The sequence below is a fragment of the Phoenix dactylifera genome, unplaced genomic scaffold (genome assembly GCF_009389715.1).
Source record: "Phoenix dactylifera cultivar Barhee BC4 unplaced genomic scaffold, palm_55x_up_171113_PBpolish2nd_filt_p 001146F, whole genome shotgun sequence".
In the NCBI taxonomy this organism is placed as follows: Eukaryota; Viridiplantae; Streptophyta; class Magnoliopsida; order Arecales; family Arecaceae; genus Phoenix; species Phoenix dactylifera.
Genome location: NW_024068487.1, coordinates 1 through 20,424, shown reverse-complemented (window position 1 = coordinate 20,424; position 20,424 = coordinate 1). Strand labels below are relative to the sequence as shown.

The window sequence follows — 20,424 nt, the reverse complement described above, 5'->3', positions numbered from 1 at the left end:
AATATTTAAGCTAAGATGCTTCACCATGCATCTCATTGGATTCCTGATAAATTATAATGCTCTCCAACTTGTTTGAGTTTTTTTTAGCCCCTCTCCCTCTCTGTTTTTTTTTTCTTTTCTTTTCTTTTTTTTGTGTGTGTTTGTGTGTAGAACTAACCATAAGGCTATAAATAGCAAGGTCCTATACAAGATCTTATACAGTATTCACACAAGCTAATCCATACAAATCTATATGCTACTCTTGCCAGCATGCTGCCTTCTGCTTGTACTCTGGTCCACATCTCACCAACCAATCATATACAAGCTTAATTAGCCTATCTATGTATGTATGAGAATCGATTCATTCAAGTAGTTACGAAAATCTTGCTCAGGGAGTAATGTTGGACAAATCCGTTACTTTAGGTAATGCAATTGGATCAAAATGATACATGTAATAGCGAATCTAACAGCCGAAAGTTGGTTGAGCTTCAGCATGAGCATGGCCTAGGCACCAAATGGATAACAGAAGTAAGGACTTGAAACAATTGAGCTGGGCCTGAGCATATAGCTTAGGCATATCACATAAATATTATTTTACATGTCATGTTATTTTTATATAAATAACGAGTCGATAATAGGGTTGAGACTCGAAAAAACTTTATTTTTTTATAATGTAATCATTTTTCATTGGTAAAAAATGAGTATATTGAGAACACAAAAGTAGGCCAAGCAGCTGGCTGGCTATCAAAATCATGTTTAAAGTTCTGTGGTGAAATCGTGCTTTATTTCAATATTTTTTTTCATTATCAATTTAGATATGGATCGAAATAAATGACACCCTAGAGGTGGTGTCTGTTTTAGAATGATTTAAATAGGATGTAGCCAATAGTTTACCAAGCTGAACTTGAGCTTGCGTGGTGAGGTGCAGGTGATCGGTATTAAGTGCCAACCCCTTGGCATCGACACACGCAACATTAGGAAGTCTGATTCCCTTCTGAGCCTGCCTTACTATGTCTGTGTAGTTTCCCTCTCCTGATGCAAGAGCAACCTACATGCAGATACAGTGATGTAAGTTTTTAAGTCCATGATTTTAAGTCTGTTGATAGTGCTAGATATTATGGGGTCAACCCTAACATATATCATATGGAAAATAGTGTATGATGACGATCAAACCATGCATAGGCTCCAAGGAGGCAAACACAGTATATGAGAGGGGTGGGGTGGGGACAGACATCTACTCAAAAACCAGTCCTTGAATTAGGATAACTATTCAAAGAGCTACAATCAAAAGTATATATACTATGAGGTTTGATTTTGTGACTAAAACGAGCAGTGCTGTGATAGAGAACTGAATGAAGGCAATGACATCAGATGGACTTATCAAACTATTAACACTATGTTTAAGATTCATGTCAGTTTTGAATTTTGATGCAAAGTAAAGCATTTCCAGGCAACACCGTAAGTTTTGTGAAGATTTATATCACTGCAGTTTTATAGGCAGCCATAAAAGTTTATCAGGCAAGACACTACTTAATAAAATCTTATTTTCTATCAGCTTATAACATAATGTTATTTGTTTGTCCCCACAATGCAGAATATTTTTTTTAAAAAAAAGAATAAGAGGTTTGTAAATAATCTTATACATGAATGATGATTATATTTAGAGGCATGTTATAATAAGATTTAAAAACCGAACACGAGGAGGTTGCCTACTAGCTATGTTGATAAAGTCTCGTGTTGATTGGAGAGAGCGGAGTTTGGCCCTTCCTTTAATTTGAGTTCCAGCCAGGCTTCCAAGTTCCAACCAGGAGATCTAGAGAGAGAGAGAGTTAATTGATTCAATCATAAAAGCTTTCATACTTGAAGAAAAGGCTTCTTGTATAAATCGCAAGGAAGGACCATATATATATATATATATATATATATATATATATATATATATATATATATATATATATATATATATATATATATATATATATATATATATATTATTTTTGGTAAAAGCGTAAGGAAGGACCATTCAAGGATATAGCATACATGCACAAACATACTGCAGAAGGGTGTTCAATTTTATGACCGATTATTAATGATCTTCTTTTGACAAGCTCATATAACTAAGTTTCTCACTAGATCAACTCCTCTAGGCATTAAAATCCAGTCTAGAAATAGTTCTAAAATTTTGCCGATGTTGCACAAGTGGAAAAATGTAAGAGTTTTTAATAACATTTGTTTTGAGTTTCTGTTAGGCATGATATTTTTTTTTTTAAAAAAAAAAAAACCCTGGAGAAGGAACATCAACCGATGCCTACAAGTTGATTGATAGGCAGGAGGAGGTAAACTCCACCCCCATCCTCAAACTAAAAAAAAAGGAAAAAAAAACTATTATAACTAGAAAGTGAATTAAAAGTTATGATTATGAGAAGTATTTTCTTAACATGAATGTCAGTCACATGTTATCTTGGTTGGGTGCAGCTTAAATCCAAACCTATCTACACCTGTAGAGATAAATGCATGGTTATTTTCTTATTGTTCATCTATTAAATTTTCTTGAGGAGCTAATGTTGATTTGATCCACTAATATGAACAGTACCATGCTATTACAAGAACTGCAGTTTAATTCAAAGTTTCAAGCAAAAACTTAACAGGGAAGAAAATCGTAATAACCCAGCCCAATTTTTTTGGGGTCAATCCTGAGCTGCAGCCCATTTTTGAACTGGGCTAGTGGGCAAGCCTGAAGAGGCCGGGCCCAATTATCTTGGAGCAAGCTCTGGTGCTTGCGATGGAAAGGAGGAGAAGACTCATGATCGGAGTCTTTTCCGGTGTTCTTCCTCCTTCATCTTGCCCATACTTCAGGAGTCCTAAGGCGATCCAAGTTCGATTAGAACTCCAATACTTCACCTATTTATCTCCCCCTCCCCCTTCGTTAAAAGCCGTCCTCGAGGAGTCCAAGAATCGCTGCTGATCTCATGATTCTTCTCAAATCTCCTCTCCTATTCATCGTCAAAAAGAGCCGTCGGAACCTTGCTAGACCAAGGTGAGTGTCGCTTGCTTTCCTCTCCTTTTCCTAGGTTTATAGCCATCCTTGCTTGAATTTGAGTCAACTAATCGCCAGAATTTAATTCAAAATAGGGGTGCCCTGTTTCGGTGTCTCTTTCTCCCATGTTCGCCGCCATCGGCCGCCAGAAAAGGCTGAGCCTTGCCGCCCCTGGGGACCCCTGAGATCATGTAGGGGTGGGTTAAGAAAATAGCCATGATCAGGCTGAGTTGCTCGGTTCTGTGATGATCCTTTTCCTTTTTCCTTTCTTGCGCCAGCCAACCATGATGCTTTAGCGGAGAGACCACTCTAGGTCACCGCCACCGGAGCCGGCTGCCTTGGCCGCGCCACCCCTTTGATCCGAGAAGGAAAGAAAAGATGGGCTCTCCTCTGTTTTGAGAAAGAAGAAAAGAGTCTTCTCTCTCTTATTTCTCTCTCCTCTCTTTCCTCTCTCTCTTTCTCTCTCCTCTCTCTATTTCTCTCTCTTGTTTCTCTCTCTATCTAGATTGTCTCTCTCTTCGCATGATTTTATGGACCCAATAGGAAGGTCCCACATGTTTTCATTGTGGACTCGAATTGACCTCTGGACCAATGTTGCTACGACCACCTGTCGCACTAGCCTTATTCCAACAATTACCAATCATCGTTAAACTCTATCGTCATGAATCCCTATTATATTACATGAACCATGGTTTGATTCTCCTTTTATGATTTTATTGGCTTGATTAGCCACAGTGGACCGATCAGAATCGTCTGATGTTACTATCTAGTCGACCTTATTCGTCTTGCACCTAAGTGTTGTCAGCTATTATTGGACCTATAATTAATAACCCTTAATCTATTATTCTTTTCTGAATTGGATATATATTTCTTGATCAGATAAATTGAGTTATGTTATGCTGATCGATTGGAACAATTGGGCGTTGTCATCTAGCTCGCCTCGTATATCTTTCTATACAAATCTATTTTCATAGTCAGCTCTAATTTTGTATGAGCTACAGTCATTCAGACAAAAAGAAGCCCAACGATATCTTATACTCTAATTTCTAAATTGAGTAAGACCCTAACCCTTTATTTATTTTAATTTTTAATTAAGGGAGAGTAGAAACTATAGGCAATTCAAAAATTAGAACTCTAAAATTAGGTAATTTCTAAATAATTAATTCATTAATATGGCAATTGATTGATAAAGGATATATAAATTTTATATTGACTAAACATGTTAGGTGTGGTTTGATTTTGTATCGTTGGAATTGCATCATGAGATTTGTATAGGTTTGGTATGTGACGATATACTTTTATATAATTTTCAGTATAAATATAATTATGTGGTCATTATATGTATTAGCTGTTGTGAACATGATTATATGAACAAAGATGCTTTGAATTTGAAAATAATTCATTGTATATATGATAATTGAATTGATAAGAGTAGCAGATAAATTAGACGAATAAAATATGATTTGGACTAATCTCGTCATAGCGCCTATAGGCTGACACATAGGGGGTCACGGTCTTATGCATAGAAAGCCACTACGAGTGGGATAGTCTCCACGGGATTATGCGTAAAAAGACACTATGAGTGAGATAGCTTTCACGAGCTTATGTATTAAAAACTACTTTGAGTAGAATAGCTTCCACGGACTTACACGTAGAAAGTCACCACGAGTGGAATAGCCATCACGGGCTATAATGTAGTACAATATCAATCTTGAACAGAGTCATGAGTGATTATTCCAAAACCGAAAAAGAAAATTGATAAGCAATCTAGAAATCAAGTTAATGAGAAACTGATGACATGACTAAAGAAATTGTTATTGAACAATTAGTTTTATATATATATATATGATTTTTTTGAAAAGATGATAATGAAAACTTAAATGTTTGTTATTTATGAGTTTTCTAACAATTGATATGATATTTATTTATTTGGCATTATTAATTATTTTTTTTATTACTTATGGTATAGTAAGTTGGGATTCTTATTGGACTATAAAGCTCATAATTTTTTTTTATTCAGGGTTGCAGGTTGCAAGTAGATTAATACTTAGTTATGGTTGAGATCACATAAGAAAAGGACGAATAGATAGAGCATCATTGATACTCGTTAGATAGTTAAATTTTGTAATTGGAACAGTTTTGTTGTTATAAAATGAGATGCTTATCAAGTTACATGGAAAATGGCAGTCAGAATTCTTTTCATCACATGCAGTATGTTTTCTATAATAATCGGTATTTTTATCAGATCATGTTGAAATCTTGAGTCGAATGTGGAGCCAACAACGACCAACTATAATTTTGAAGCAATTATTGTTATTGTGGCCTACTAATTGTGATGTCTTATCTTTTGACACAAGATGTCGTCGTTTGAGATTGCAACTATTGAAACAAGGGTCCGGTTTAGGACCATTATCATAGTCCTAGTTGAAGTCATGATGACAATGTTCATCATTTTCAGGTCCAATAGACCAACCACAACTTTCTTTGTCCCTTTATATATATATTTTTTTAGAGTCTTGAAGCGGGGTTAAAGCGTTCATGGCTAATTCTTTTTTTGACTAAGCCGAGAAAAGATAGCCCACTTCATTCGTTTTTTAAGAATTATTCCTTGTTTTTTTTAAAAAAAATTTATTCGTCGCTTCTTTCTTATACGCTGATAGGGAAAAAATGATCAAATAAAAAATTATTATTCCTTTTATAAGTTATAACGGCTTCTATTTTAATCTACGGGTGCACGGGAGCATTCCAAAACCTGAAATCTCATCAATTCAATTAAAAATCAGACGGGCAGAAACCATCCACTTACCTGGATCACGAGGAGCCCTGGCAGCCCGAGATCGGACCGCAGATCTCGTATCAGTTTCTCCATTCTCCCCATGTACGCCTCCGCGTCGGCGCGGGACACGGTATCGCTCTCACCCTGGTACCACAGCACCCCCCCCATCCGGCCGCCGCCGCCACCGGCCGCCCTCGCCCGCCGCACCATCTCCCCGTACAGCGGCGTCCCCCGGCCCCACTGGGTTATCTTGGTGCCGCCTATGGCGCACGGCACCAGGCCCACCACCGCCGGAGCGGCGGCGGAGGGCAGGATCTCGTGGGCGAAGGCCATGCTGGGCCCCACACCGCAGGTCTTGAGCACGTCGATGTCGGCGTGGAGGGGCTCCCGCGCCTCCTCCCACCGTAGGCCTGCGTTCAGCCGGAGGATCGCTGGGCTCGGCCGGCACTCCGGCGGGACCACGCGGTTCCACCGGTCGCCAGTGACGCCGCCCCGCCCGGCCATGTTACTCTGCCCGGCCAGTATGAAGATCAGCTTCCCGGCTTCCGCCGCCGCACCTGACCGGTTGGGTGCGGCTCCCGCCGAGCAGGCGAAGAGGTGCGAGGGGGCGACGGATGCGAGGAGCAGCAGAAGCGGCGAGAGGAGCGGAAGCATGTCGGTTCCTTTTCTTTTACAGGCTTTTTCCTTGTCGCGATGGATAATATAAAGGAGAACACGAGTGCTGCGGCAGGAAAGAGGTCCACCTTGTTGATGCGATCGGACGGTCCGGATGACGCTATAACATAATAAAATATAATATAATAAATAGAAGAATAGCGGTTAAATTAGACTCAAGTTCAACTAGTTTATTTTCCCGTAGAGATGCGGGATTCTCTTACGTACAGGGGAGGGAGATGTTGATGAGGGGTTCTTTTGACAGGAGGAGCTGTGGGACGTGCAAATTAAAATTAAAATAATTTTTAAAAATATTTAAAATATTAATACAATATTTTTATTATAATAAATAATGGATAAGTTATTTTATTTATTTAAAAATATAATATATTAATATAATAAATTATCATAAATAGAAGTTTTTAATAGTTAAATGTTTATTGCATATTAAACAATAAATTTTATTGATAGATAGATAGAAATTCTTGCCATTGATATCGACATTATTAATACCAGCATTTATATAAGAAACAAAGTATAGAAATTTTCATCATTGATATCGCTGCCAATAATACCAACCTATATATAACATGTCGTTTATAGTTCTTTTCAATTATTCTTTAAATGCAATAAAATGACAAAAATAAATTATAACAAATAGAATGTTTTGATGGTTAAATTTTATTTGCATATTAAGTAATTTATCTTAACAATGATCAAGACTCGTCATTAATAATGGTGTTATTAATGCCAGCATTCCTACAATGAAAGGAGAATTTTGTGAGATTCTTCTTGTACAAATTTCCATCATTAATATCAATCTCATATGTGCAATTGTTTTTCCTCCTTAACCTAATAATTATTGAAATATAATATAACAATTTAACAAACTATAATAAATAGAAGGTTTCAGTATTTGAATTTTAATTTCATATGAAACAATTAATCTTAATTATGGCCAAGTATATCAGTATTGGCAATATTAATATCTATTCCATATTAACCAATGAACTTTAATGATAATTGAGCATATTACTACTAACATCATTAATGTATATTGCATGTTAAATATTAAATTTTAATGATGATCAAGTAAGTTAATACTAGCTTTTCCATGACAATGGATAATTTTGCACAAACATATATTTATATAAATATATATATAATAGAATACCCCATCTTTTTTAGTTTTATATTTTGAAAAACCAAAGGCATCTATTCATCCCTGTCTCAGTGAGATCATAGTGGGTGGCAGGCACCGAGATGGCTGAGATTATGCATGGTTTCTTTCAACCGAGACGAAAGTTCCAGCAAAAAGATGTTGATGTATCTTTAGGTTCATCCAAATTTTCTCCAACAGCATATTCAGAATAATGCTACAAATTATACTAAGCTTATTTATTTGCTATGTTATATCTGGAAATCCAGGAATATGGAACAATTTCAGAATGAATTACATTCTCCGATTCGCATTCACAAGAGCTGTCATGTCTTAAGCTGAGGAATATCCCGACTCCATCAATTTTAATGGACCGATCCACCAAGGTAACTCTGGAGTTGCACAAGAACGCATCTCTGATCTCCTCCTCACTCTTTCTTTTCTTTTCTTTTCTTCTTTCTTCTTCTGATTTTTTTTTTTGTTGTTGTTGTTTTTGTTTGGTAAGAAGGCATGGCCCCAACCCTGGTTCCCCACCCCACTTCCAACCTAACCCGCCAATATCTCATTCAATGACCCTTCTTCACCTGTCCTACCGGGGAAAGAGACGTCAATAATGTATCTTTTTCCACATTTTTGATCCGATATAAATTCTTTAGCATTAGTCAAACACGAGGAAGGCAAATATGATTGGAGTTCGACGTTCATTAGTTTCTTTAGTTTCACCACGTAAGAATTTTTAGCACTGCTATGGACTCCTTGGGTTCGGAAAGAGGTGATAGAAAAGTGTGGTTAATAAAAAATTAAAAAATATTTTATCTTTGGTCGGGAGATTTAAAAAACATTCTCATGAAAATACTTTTTTTATATTTTATGAGAAAGAAAAATCTCTTTGCATATGTTTTTAACTATACCATAATACTTTTAATAGCTATTTTTATAGTTAATCTTAAACTAGTAAAATATACTCTTAAAAATTACTATAATATAAAGAAGATATGATAATTTTATTATTAAAAATATATTAATAATGATTAAAAATTATCACTATATAAAGAAGTTATCTAACTATTAAAAATTGTTAGGATTCTAAAAACTCAACCCAATAAAAATTTTAAATATCTATTTCAAATATCTAAAAATATCTATTAAAAATTATGCATGCGGTGTTTCACAGGTATTTTACATAACTTCATTAAGGGCATAAGAAGTATTTTGCACAACTTTATGAGAAAAATAAATGCTCAATCAAATATAAGTTACTATGCAAAATATATTTTTATATTATTTTTTTAATAATTAACTAAATATGTAAAAACTACTTTTTCAAATATCATATTAATGCTTTCTTAAAAAATATTTCAAAAAAGTTAATTTGTTTTCACGAATCAAATGAGTCCAAAGGATCTCCATCTTGACAATAATCCCCCTTCCTGCAAGTTATTTATAACTCCTGGGGCCGCCATCTCAAATCGAGGCAAAAGAAGGTTGCATCTTCCTTCACACGAATCCATTGTTGAATCATTTACACATCATTCATACCAGCAGATCTGTGCTAAGTAAGGTCAATCCTTCATTTGCGCGGAAGATACAACTCGGAGATCTGCTTTCGAGTCCATGTGCATTTTTCTAAGTGTTTGTTCAATGAAATCCGCATTACCCTTATTTCTTTCATCTCATTTCTTAACAAGCCAATGGTCCTAATAACTTGCAAGGGTAGGCAGTAGGAACGAGAAGTCCATCATGGATTTTGATATGATCCTCCCAACCTTGGTCCACTTGACTTCCAAACCTCACCATGCATGACCAGGAGGCAGGCTGGTTTTTTTTACCATTTCAATTGGAAACCATAACGGTAGATCCAGCATTGGATTCCAAATAACGCATCTCCTTCCATTACACCCTCTGTAATAAGTGGGAGGGCGCCCTCAGTGGGCGCTCCTGCCTGTCATCAGACGCCTTCACCCCCCGCCCCGCCGCCCAAAGCCTGGTCAGACAAAACGGCCAATCTGTACGGTGGAGACATCCTTTTTCACGCAGCAGTTGAATCAACATAAAAAGCTGAATCGTTCTGCCATTTGTCGCGGGGAAAGGGGTTGTACCTTCCTCGGCCCAAAGCATGGTCAGACGAAACGGCTAATCTGTACAGTGGAGACATCTTTTTTTTTTATTTTTTTAAATCGGCTGCAACATTGCTCGCATACGAGCATCGCCAGCTACATCACTATCAAGGAAGCTACAGAAAACAGAAGGAACTTAAGACTGTTGACGCTATAAGAACTCGCCTGAATGCTGAGCAATGAATGAGGCGACCCAATCGGCAGTCTGATTCACCTCTCGAGGGACGTGCCTTATCTGGATGACCTGACACTTCCATAACATCCGTCTTATGTCATCCAAAAGTGGGTGCTCCACCCTTTCCCGACCCTCCACTTGGAGGCGATCAATCAAAATGGCTGAATTCCTCTCCAGAATAATCCGATCAGCCATTAGCACATATCTCGCACGGGCTAGACCCTCCCATGCAACCCTGAGCTTCGCCCCAAATGTCGAGGTCTCGAAGGAACGACATCCCCGCGCAACAACCAATCTGGCCCTATGGTCCCTGATCACAAATGCCACCCCTGCCCAATCTCCACCAGTGGGCAAGCTTCCGTCAAAATTTACCTTGAGATAGCCAGGAGGTGGAGGCTCTCAAGAGACAAGAACAAACCTGGGCGCTGTGGTAGTGATGCAGGGTCCCAGATGTCCCTAGCCATCACAGATGAATCAGATTGAGCAGACTCAATGACCTCCACCGCCTGATGGAGAGCTCGCTCGACAATAAACCTCAGTGGTGTCCTCCTGCCCTCGAAGACTTTGGAATTCCTATCCAGCCAAATGTGACAAACCAGATAGACAGCAGCAATACCCCACCCAACAGTGCACGGCCATCACAAGACAAACTTGACTTACCAGAGAAACTCTCCTACCGCAGAACCGGACTCCGAAAGAGGAAACGATGCCCTCCTCCAAACCTGGGCTGCGAGACATCCTTTTTCATGCAGCAGTTGAATCAACATAAAAACCTAAATCATTCTGCCATTTGTCACGGGGAAAGGGTTGTACCTTCCTCGCAGAATAAGGATATACCTTTCTTCGTGCAAATCAACGCAGTGGTGGCTTGGCAGATGAATAGAAAGGCTTGGAATACTTTGAGATGGCCATTACGTCTTTCTCTTCCTGAATGGAAGATCCTACGGTTGGTGGTAAATTGAGAAATCATTAACCGCGTGGTGCGTTGTATGTGCCTCAGCGTAGTTGCCCCTAATCGGTTGAATCTTGGTAAGCACATAAGGCATTTTGAGGCCACAAACCAAACGCAAGATGTTGCTGTCTCGAGCAAGCATCTTGGTGCTACAATCACAGCCTCTCCCTTGAATTGCTGCCATTTTTTTTTTTTTTTTGGTGGCAGCACATTACTATCGTATTAACCATGGTGAGGACTTGACATAATAAGAGTAGCATATTATAAATTTTAAAAAAAATCAAGATTTATTTCCATTATTTATGAGGTGGAGTTAAACAGGATACAGAATTACTGTGTCGATCTTAGCAGAGTGACAGAGTTCATATTTGAAGGGAGCGGACCACAGAGGCAATATTGGACCTTCAAAGTCTAAACTATCTTGATTAGTTCAGCAACGAATTGTGAAGCTGGGCAAGATGATGAAAGTAGTCAAGAAAGCATTCTGGTCTACAATTCACACACCAAACATGGATAGCAGCAATTCACTGTCAGAACCGGCCGGTGGAATCTACCACCAATAATTCAGAGGATGGATACAAGGAGTGAGGGCTTTCAGAAGTGATGTGAACGGGGAGAACCCAACGAAGACCGATGAGTAAGTTCATACTTCACACAGGAAGGGTAGAGAAGATTTCTTATCCATGGTGGATAGACATTGGTTGTGATAAATGTGCATATCACAAGCTGGACTCATGCAGATGTAGTCAGGGAACATGTTGGTATTTGCCATTTTGGTGTGGGAAACAAAGTAGGCTTGGTTTGCAGCGACCAACTTGTTTCTAAAGCATCATCAAATGAAAACCAGCTAAATGTATTGGTTATATATTTGGCAATATTACTATAGTAGCTCTTTGTGCTCTGTATGTATTAAAACGATACACAACAAGCTATAGTTTGTTTGAGTTGAGTGGCTTACATGTGGATAAAACTATTACAATATGCCAATGGGACTCAGTGAGTGGTAGATAAAATGCTTTAACTCATCGCATAATCCTTTTAGTTGAAAATATGATCTTATATTTAGATCTTGGGAGATACATTATGTTTCTTCTACCAGTTGAATCTCTAAATAGCACTGTGTCGATCTTCATGTGTAATGCTCACAGGTAGTAGCATATGATACAATGGAAAAGAAGATGGCATTTTTTGATCCTTCTCCTGCTCAAGATTTTCTCTTCATCTCAGGAACCAAGGTATGGCATGTATCCTGCTGATTTGTCTCCTTCCAGTCAATGCATGATAATTAACCATTATAACTGTTTATTTTAAAGACATTGAGCCCTTTCGAGAGAAAATCTGTATCATCTAATTTGTTGCTGCAAGTATTACCTCACATTGTATTTTGCTATCAACATTATATTTAACATGTTAATATAACTATCTTTCCTCCAGATGCGCATGTATGCAAGAAATGGAGAGAGTCCTCCGGATGGTTTTATGTGCCTGGGCGGGTGGAAAATTCTAGCTGCCTATTATCAGAACTCGCAAAGTGAGGAAACAGCGAAACAGTCAGCTGCTGTGTCCGTTTAATCTCACGAATACGATGGTGCCGATCGGGATTGAAACAGATAGTGTACTTTATTGCCTTGACTGCTGTGCCAATAATAATCCATCCAATTTGAAGCTGAATTTTAGTTGAATTCATGTTGTTTTAGGTGCTTAGAATCTCATATTTGGATTGTTTTATTTTCCCGGCATTTAGTTTTGTTTTTCTGATGGTATGATTTGGAGTCAATGAAAGGAAGCAAAGATCATGTTTGAATGCTGTAATGACCAGCAACTGCTGTTCAATGCTATCTAGATGTTTGGCTTCTTATTTTTGGCACAGATTTTATTTTTTTTATTTTTTTTTATCTCCAATGTTTAAGCAGAGATTGGAAGATGTGAGATGGTTCCTCTAGAGATACTAGTAAGAATAAGAAGAAAACTTAGATATCCAGTTTATTTTATGGGCTCTGAAAGAACAGAAGGATTGTGTGAATTACGTATCCTCATTTTTATTTTTCCTTCTCTTTGAATCAAGGGAACTGCAAGCATGCTTGAATTGGCTAATGAATGATCTGAACCATCGAAGCTAGGAAGTCCATATATTAGTGTTTGTGGATGCACTTTACATCATCCTTGATGCTTCGGTTTTAATTGTTATGTACTCAAAAGAAATTGTATGTCATCCATCGTTTCGAAAACATTGATACAAGCCTCTGCAAATTCACAGGCACTTGGATTTGTCTTTCCATGTTTTCTGAGAAATGGTTCGACTTTTGTCTGCACCTCTCTTCGAGTCACTATCCTTGTTCTTTCTGCTATAATCAAGTTTCATGTTGTAATACCAAAATATATGGTTCAATAAAGAAATCAATGCTTTTGTTGCCCGTTGCTGATGGACCTCTCTCTACCAAAAGCTTTAAAAAAAAACAGTTGTTGCCAACGGAATATGTTTAACGGTACAGTCAGTATACATGTTGCACATTTTCACAAGGTAGCCAAAGCTCAGCCAGCCAATAACCTGGAGGCCATCATGCCTTTATAAGACTAAACCTGCCCTCCCTGCAGAAATTTCATGGAAGAAATATAATTTGGTCTTGTTGTAGAAATTAATTATAATGCACAAATCTAACGTGAAGAATCTGATACTTGCCCAAACAAATATTGTCCACCTCCAATTTTGATAAATCCGTTGCAACATATGGCAATATGCTTGTGCATAAAGACAAAAATAATTATAATTAGTTTGTTCCTGATAATATTCTATCTCCTAGACGTCATAAAGAATTGAGAATTCCAATTTTCCTCAAGGCCTTCTTAAACAGAGGGAGCTCTGAATCAAGTTTCAAGGATGCAGCATGGTTCCAGGAATACCAGCACCAGCCCTATATTCTGCCCTTGCTTCTTTTTTTTTTCTACATCGGCAACTCATACTAGTTTCATGCGAGTATTGCCATTAGAATCGAGACAAAATACTCTATAAAGACCGAAAAACAGATACAAAGCGGGTTCATAAAATCTATTCAGATACAAAATACTCCTTTTGTTCAAGAATGACCCGTATAAATGCAGTTGTTGGCTCAGCTCCTACGACAAAGCCTGTCATCCGTAAGTTGAGAATCTGGGATTCCACAGAGCTGCCAACCAATATAGATCCGCTAGCGTAGAATGCATGGATGAATTGAACCAGCACTGACTCGGTCAACATTACCATCAAAAAAACACCTGGCCATCCTTGGACAGGAAGTCAAAAAAACATTTCACCAAGGCAATTTTTTTTCAAAGAAACATTTCATCAAACACGGACATAACGAGCAAGAAACACAAAAGGTGGTGCGGAAGAAATGTTGGATATCTCGACCTTGGATTTAGACCGAAGTATCCCTACGCCAATCTCACCCGCCGACTCCTTATGAGCTTCAAGCTCACCCTCACTGCACTGTCCTCCATACCCACGATATCTTCTCCTTTCACAGGAAAGAGCAATCCGGCAACCAGATCGGGAATCTGACGCAAAGCAGAGAATATGAGACCTTTGATGCTTCCTTGATTGGCCACCACGGAGTCGCAGCTCGAGGCGTTCGATTCGGGGGGCCGTGGTCTCTTGTGAGGCGATCGGGGAGTCGAGGGTTTATTGGAAGAAGGGATCGGAGGTGGAATCGGGGCCACGCTTGACGCGTTCCATGGGATTGAGAGGAGAAGAAGAAGGAAGGAAGGAAGTAGGTCAGGGATTTTCCATCGTTTGGGGATTCCGAGTCCGGAGGAATTGGGGTGGGGTGATCGGACGCAGGCCCGGCCAGAATCGGACAGGCGCCTCGCCGATCGAAGTTTAGAATTAAACTCATTCTGACTCCTGAAATCAAGTGTCAAGATCAAACGAATAACAAACTTAAAACAACTCGATCTATCCATCCAGCCAGCAACTCCTCAATTTAAACTCCAATTCAGTCGGATCACAAGCTCTGCTCCTATCGGAGGACATCATTCAATGATAAATCGAACGAAAAAACCGAAAAGGTAAATGAAGCCACTTAAAAAAAAATCTGTTTTTTTTCATTCATTCCAAATAAGAAAAAAAAAATTAAAGGAAGAGCAAGAACGAAACCTAGCAAAGAGGAAGGTAGCAGGCTGGTCGGATGACTCAATGAGTGAAGGCATAGAGGACGGTGGAGATGTAGACGACGAGGGCGGTGGAGACGAGAGTGACGAGCGCCGCCACCGCCCGGACGGCGGCGGCGCTGCCGCAGGAGAGCATCCCGAGGCGGATCTGGATGACGTTGACCATGGAGAGCAGCAGGAAGAGGCAGCCCATCATGGAGCCCACGGCCGAGGCCAGCATCCCGAGGCGGAGCGCCCGCGCGTTGATGTGTGCCCGGAAGGCGTCGTCGACGTCGTTGCTGTTTATAAGATTGATGGCGAGCTTGAGGCCCTGCGCGACGAGGCTGGAGAAGAGGAAGAAGCTGAAGGAGACCACCTCGAAAACCAGGAGGTTGCGGATGACGTCCTGGCCGGCCGTCGCAGGCGGAGTTCCCTTCGAGGCTCCGCTGGCCCGGGGAGGTGAGGGAGAGCCCCACGAAGACGGCGATCGTGAAGAGCGAATTCACATTCACCAGCCCGTCCAGCGCCGTCACGTGGATGCTCGTCGTGCTCCGCGTCTCACCCATCGCCGATCGCTCGCACCACTCAGTCCTTCCTTGGCCCCGTGTTCTTGTCCTCCGATCCGGAAGACAGACAGAAAAAGAAGGGGAAACAAGGGGGATTTTTCCTTCTTTGGAAGAGAAAAAAAAAACAACAACAACTGTACTTAGGGAGGGCGTGTTACTTACTCATCCATCAAAGAGAGAGCGGATCCTCGTACCGATGCGAGCGTAAATGCTGTTTCGTAGAGTATTCTTTCTGATTCTGTGGACTTTGAGGAAGAGGAGGAGGAGAAGGGTTTCATAGGGTTTAGGGAAGAGGAAGGGAAAGGTAAGGAAGGAGTGTGGGGCTCTCAGGGGGAAAGGTGGCTCCGGGGACGAAGAATCCAAAACAAAAGGCGATGGCCTTTCTTAATCTTCAAGTACAGTACACTACCTGCTCCGAAACCGACATCTGGTGGAAGACAGAGTAAAGCTGGCGTCGGAGACTCCGCTACATTTGAAAAACTTATTTTGGATTTTGAAAATTATATCCTTTTTACTAAAAAATTATAAATCTGAGATTAGATCTGATTCGGATTGGAGTTTGATAATACCCATATTGATATCTATATTTTCAAACAAATATCAAATTAACATCCATATTTATCCTAAATAGATGAAAATATATTCAGATATTAAAATATATTTATATTTCATATTTTTTTCTATTTAGAATTTTAGATACAAAACAAATTTTGAGAAAATATTAATAATAAAAATTATAATTTTAGTAAGCATTTATTGAAGCAAGAAATAATAACCATAATAAAAAATTGTTGGAAGTAAGAATTGAATGGGCACATATAAACAATAGTTGCATAATCATAAAAGATAAAGTTAATAAAAAATTATGATTCTAGCATACATCCATAAAAATAAGAAACTATAAAGAGTCGTCATCCAAAAAAGGAAATTACAAAATGCAAGGATCAAAAAATTATCTAAAAATACAAGCTACAATATATTTGAGGAAGAATGAAACAAATATTTGAGCATTGACAATTCCAAAGAGGCCACACATTCTTTAAGCCATTTGAAGCATTTATGCATCATGGCCGTGCAGAAGAATTCAGTGCCCAAGAAACTCGGACCCTAGGAGCCCTGCCCTAACCCTCCAAAGCCTTAAGCTATCCTCCACTAGCTTCTCTTGCAAGAGCTTTTGCTCTTAGGACACCACGCTGGTGAACTCATTCTACTATTGAATAGAATCCTCATATCACATTTCTAACTAATCCCCACTTTAATAAGTTAACACCTAGAAATAATATTTTACCAAAGCCATCCAAAAAATTAAAACCTGTATAAACACAAATAAATACCCTTTCTTCATATGGGCTGGTAAGTGAGTAGGGAATGGGCAAATGAACTTCTTTCACAAGGCCCATCACTGTGTGAGGAAGGTGATGGAGATAAAGGCTCTGTAAGCTTAAGAGTTGTTGGGTATTAGAATTTGGAGTCTTGGACTCAGAGGAAACTAGGACATTCAAGTTAAAACCGTATGAACACCATAAAAGATATTGACCATTGTGAAAACCTTGTTTTGAATACCAGAAAAGCTAGGCATAGAGCTTAGAATAAAAAAACATACATCTATTACGCACTAAATCGGGAATTTTCTTGCCCCTAAAAATTCCATGATCTAACGTATATCTTTTCTTATTCTATATTCATGCCTGGAACATCTAACCAGTAGGGGAGAAATTATTGCGTGCACTGCACGCAACCTAGATATGTTTGTGTGGATTACATTCATCTTATGCCCGTCTAGTGATTGGCCCCACAGCAATACATCTAGATCTTTCGTGTAAGCTATAATTTTTTCAATAAGGATTTTTTGGGAGAAGGTATTATGGGATCGTGGGCCCAATGCATGCTGGAAAAGGAAAACTGAAGCAATAGTTGATTGTCATATCTTTTAATGATTGTCAAATAAAAAAAAATCTGTGAGTCTAAATATGTGATGAAAGGAAAAACTTTTAATCAGATTGGAAACTTGAAGGTAATGACATTTAATAAATATCATACGTAAAAATTAGATATATTCACCTTTTTTGTAACATTAGGGGGCTTAGTGCCCCAACAACATAAAAAGAAATCAAAACATTACAGACGAGAACCGAACTCCTACAATGTCAGCCATGTTAAGAGCTCAAACATGTCGAGAAAGATTAGAGGCAGAAAAAAAGGGAAATCAGCCAGACGATCTAATCCATCCGAGTGACTGATAGTATACCAAGTCACCAACAATGAGAATCAATGTTCTACTACTAAATTGAAACTTTCTTCGATGTCTCCGTAAGGCTTCAGATAGCTCGACTCTGATTTTTTCTTTTTTTCCAAAAGATATCATTTCGATTCTCTGCTTGAAATCCATGCGCAAGATTTCAAATGAAAAAACACGAGGAATTCGTATATAAAATACGTCGCGTTTCTTTTCCGTGCATGGATGGTCAAAAAGTCCAATAAAAAATAAAAATAAACAAAATGACATCCATCCGAGATTCTCTCCCAAACAACAACCAGAACGAGGGAAATCTGGGTGGGCAAGCTTGAAACTTTGCCCCAGAATGTTACAAACCGCTTCGTCAGCTTCACCCATATAAACCGCTTCACCAAAACCTGATCTCAGCCCCCGTTTTTCTCTTGGAAATCATGCGGTGCCGCCCGCCGATCGGAATTCAATGCCTTCCAGCCGGCATCGACTCCGTCGGCCCGGAAGGAGAAGATGATATATAGCTCGAGAAGCTCACGATCTCCAGAGAATTTTCGGTTCATGAATTGAACGCTAGGATCGAAGTCACACCTAAGAGTGATCAGAGTAGCGATACAGGCCTAGGATCTGGAACAGGTAGCGCATTGGAATTTGGAATCCAACTCCCCAAAACCGAGCCCAAGGAATACAAGAATCAAGCTCCGCTCCTATAAAATTCATTGGCCATTCCCACCTCTTTCCTCTCCTTCCTCCATTTAGGGCTCGTTTGGTTCGCGGGAAGCATTTTTTCTCCTAGGAATATGATTCCTGAAAAACAAATTCCTAGGAAAAGGATGCCTAGGAAAGTACTTTTGGCATGTTTGGTTGACCATGGAAAAATGACAAATTTCCAAAGTGCTTATGTTTGGTTGGCCATCCACTTTCCTAGAAAAGTTATGTATAATTCGCCCTTAATAAAAATTAGGTTTTTAATGTCTCTTTAATGCTTCTTTAATGCTGAAGGGACTTTTTGGAAAAAAGTAAAAATGGAGTAATTCCTCCCTCATGGAAAAGTAACTTTCCCATGTTTCTCATGGAAAAGACTTTCCCATGAAATGTGGGAATCATATTCCCAAGGGAATTCAACTTTTTCTTCTCTCTCCTTTGAAAACTCCAACCAAACAAGAGGCATCTCGTTACTTTCCCGTTGACCACACTTTCCCCCCTTCTTTTCCCGCGAACCAAACGAGCCCTTAGTCTCAAATGCTCAATAGCCCTATCAATCTGGTTGTTCGTGATTACGACTTCACTTGCGTTTAACTTTTGAGTTTTTTTTCTTTTCTTTTACATGTATAGTTGTATACCTCTTAAATATATAAAATTATATTAATATTCTTATAAAATTATCATTTTTTATAAATTGTGATTTACTCTAAATTAATTGTTAAGCATTTGTTCCTAGATTCTCCGCAACAACCAATAGATGTCGAGTAAGGTATCTTTAATGATGTGGTATTACCTGTCATTAATTCCTTCTTCTTGTGTATATCATTTCTATGTCTTATACATCACCATATCTGCCTTCCAAGAATATTTTCTGATAAATATGCAGTTGACTATAAAGTACAGTTTTAGGTTGAGAAGGTTCCATCCAAGTATTTAGCAGATTTGATAACTAGCTGTAAGCACAAAGCCATCTCAAAGGCACAAATCAGCCAGAGGACCAAATGGCATGCAGCCACCCTTTCCATGTCTTGTACACAGTAACAAAACAAATTGGCCGAACCCTTGAAGGAAGTCGAAGCAATATTTCTCAGGCATGGATCATCTGTGGCACACGCACGGCACTGCAACATGCTGTGCAGCCGTGGATAGCTGCCATCAGGAGATAGATGGCCATCAAATAAGACAGTCTACGAGCGCATGCTGTGTCATTTGCGGTGTGTGTTGTTTGATAGCCATTCATCAGACCATGTAAAAGAAATATATGACAAGATAGAGCCCTTCTAAAACACCATCCTGACTATCCAGTCGAACAAGGGTGCCCACTTTTTGAAAAAAATTGCTTCTCTATTGTATAGTTTCAAAAGAACCAAGAAAACTTTCCATTCAGGTTTTCGAAACAAAATTGCTTCTCTTACGCTAATTTGAAGAAAGTTGTTCGGTAACAAAGCCTCTCGAGCCAAATACAGACTTCACTGTAGAATATGGCATGTATGGAGTAATATTTTCCATTCTCCTTTTAAATTTAAGAAGTCAAGGCAATTTCAGTTGCCAAGTTATGAGCAGCTTTTAATTTGCCGAAGTTTGCATCTTTTCTGTCCATCAATATTTGTGTTTTTTCTACTGCCATCTCGATCATTTTCTTTGTAAGAGCATAGATCAGGTCCTCTGCTTTTCGCCAGGGAAAGGCTCAGGTAAATGGGTATAGCGGATTTAACGAAAGAACTCAACGATATTCTGCAGCAATGGAGTCTGTCATCCTTCAACAGCATGTCTATCTCCTTCTAATGCGAATAAGCTTAATGCTGCAGAATATTATTTTCCAATCAGATTGCTTTTCTCCTCCTACCTTCTGCAAAGTGCTTTGAGAAGTTTCAAATCCAGCACAACCTTAACCTCTGAAGCTTGAGATTAATGTGATGCACTATTGGGAATAATATTAGAATTTTTATATT

At 38.9% G+C, this 20,424-nt stretch overlaps 1 protein-coding gene and 1 pseudogene across 2 annotated transcripts; both read right to left on the bottom strand.

The window, feature by feature from the left end:
- Positions 1-636: 636 nt before the first annotated feature.
- LOC103703884 (probable carbohydrate esterase At4g34215) lies at positions 637-6,481 on the bottom strand. Of its 2 annotated transcripts, XM_039121599.1 has the most exons (3): positions 5,823-6,481; positions 1,693-1,792; positions 809-1,027 (listed from the first exon to the last, which is right to left on the bottom strand). In XM_039121599.1, the coding sequence occupies exons 1-3, from the start codon at positions 6,444-6,446 to the stop codon at positions 954-956; spliced, it is 798 nt and encodes a 265-aa protein (XP_038977527.1). In that variant the 5' UTR covers positions 6,447-6,481; the 3' UTR covers positions 809-953. The 2 variants fall into 2 exon arrangements, with proteins under 2 accessions (XP_008785141.2, XP_038977527.1); XM_008786919.3 differs by lacking the exon at positions 1,693-1,792 and having other exon boundaries at positions 637-1,027; positions 5,823-6,480.
- Positions 6,482-14,907: 8,426 nt separating this feature from the next.
- On the bottom strand, positions 14,908-15,905 carry LOC120108043 (annotated as a pseudogene).
- Between the last annotated feature and the right edge of the window lie 4,519 nt (positions 15,906-20,424).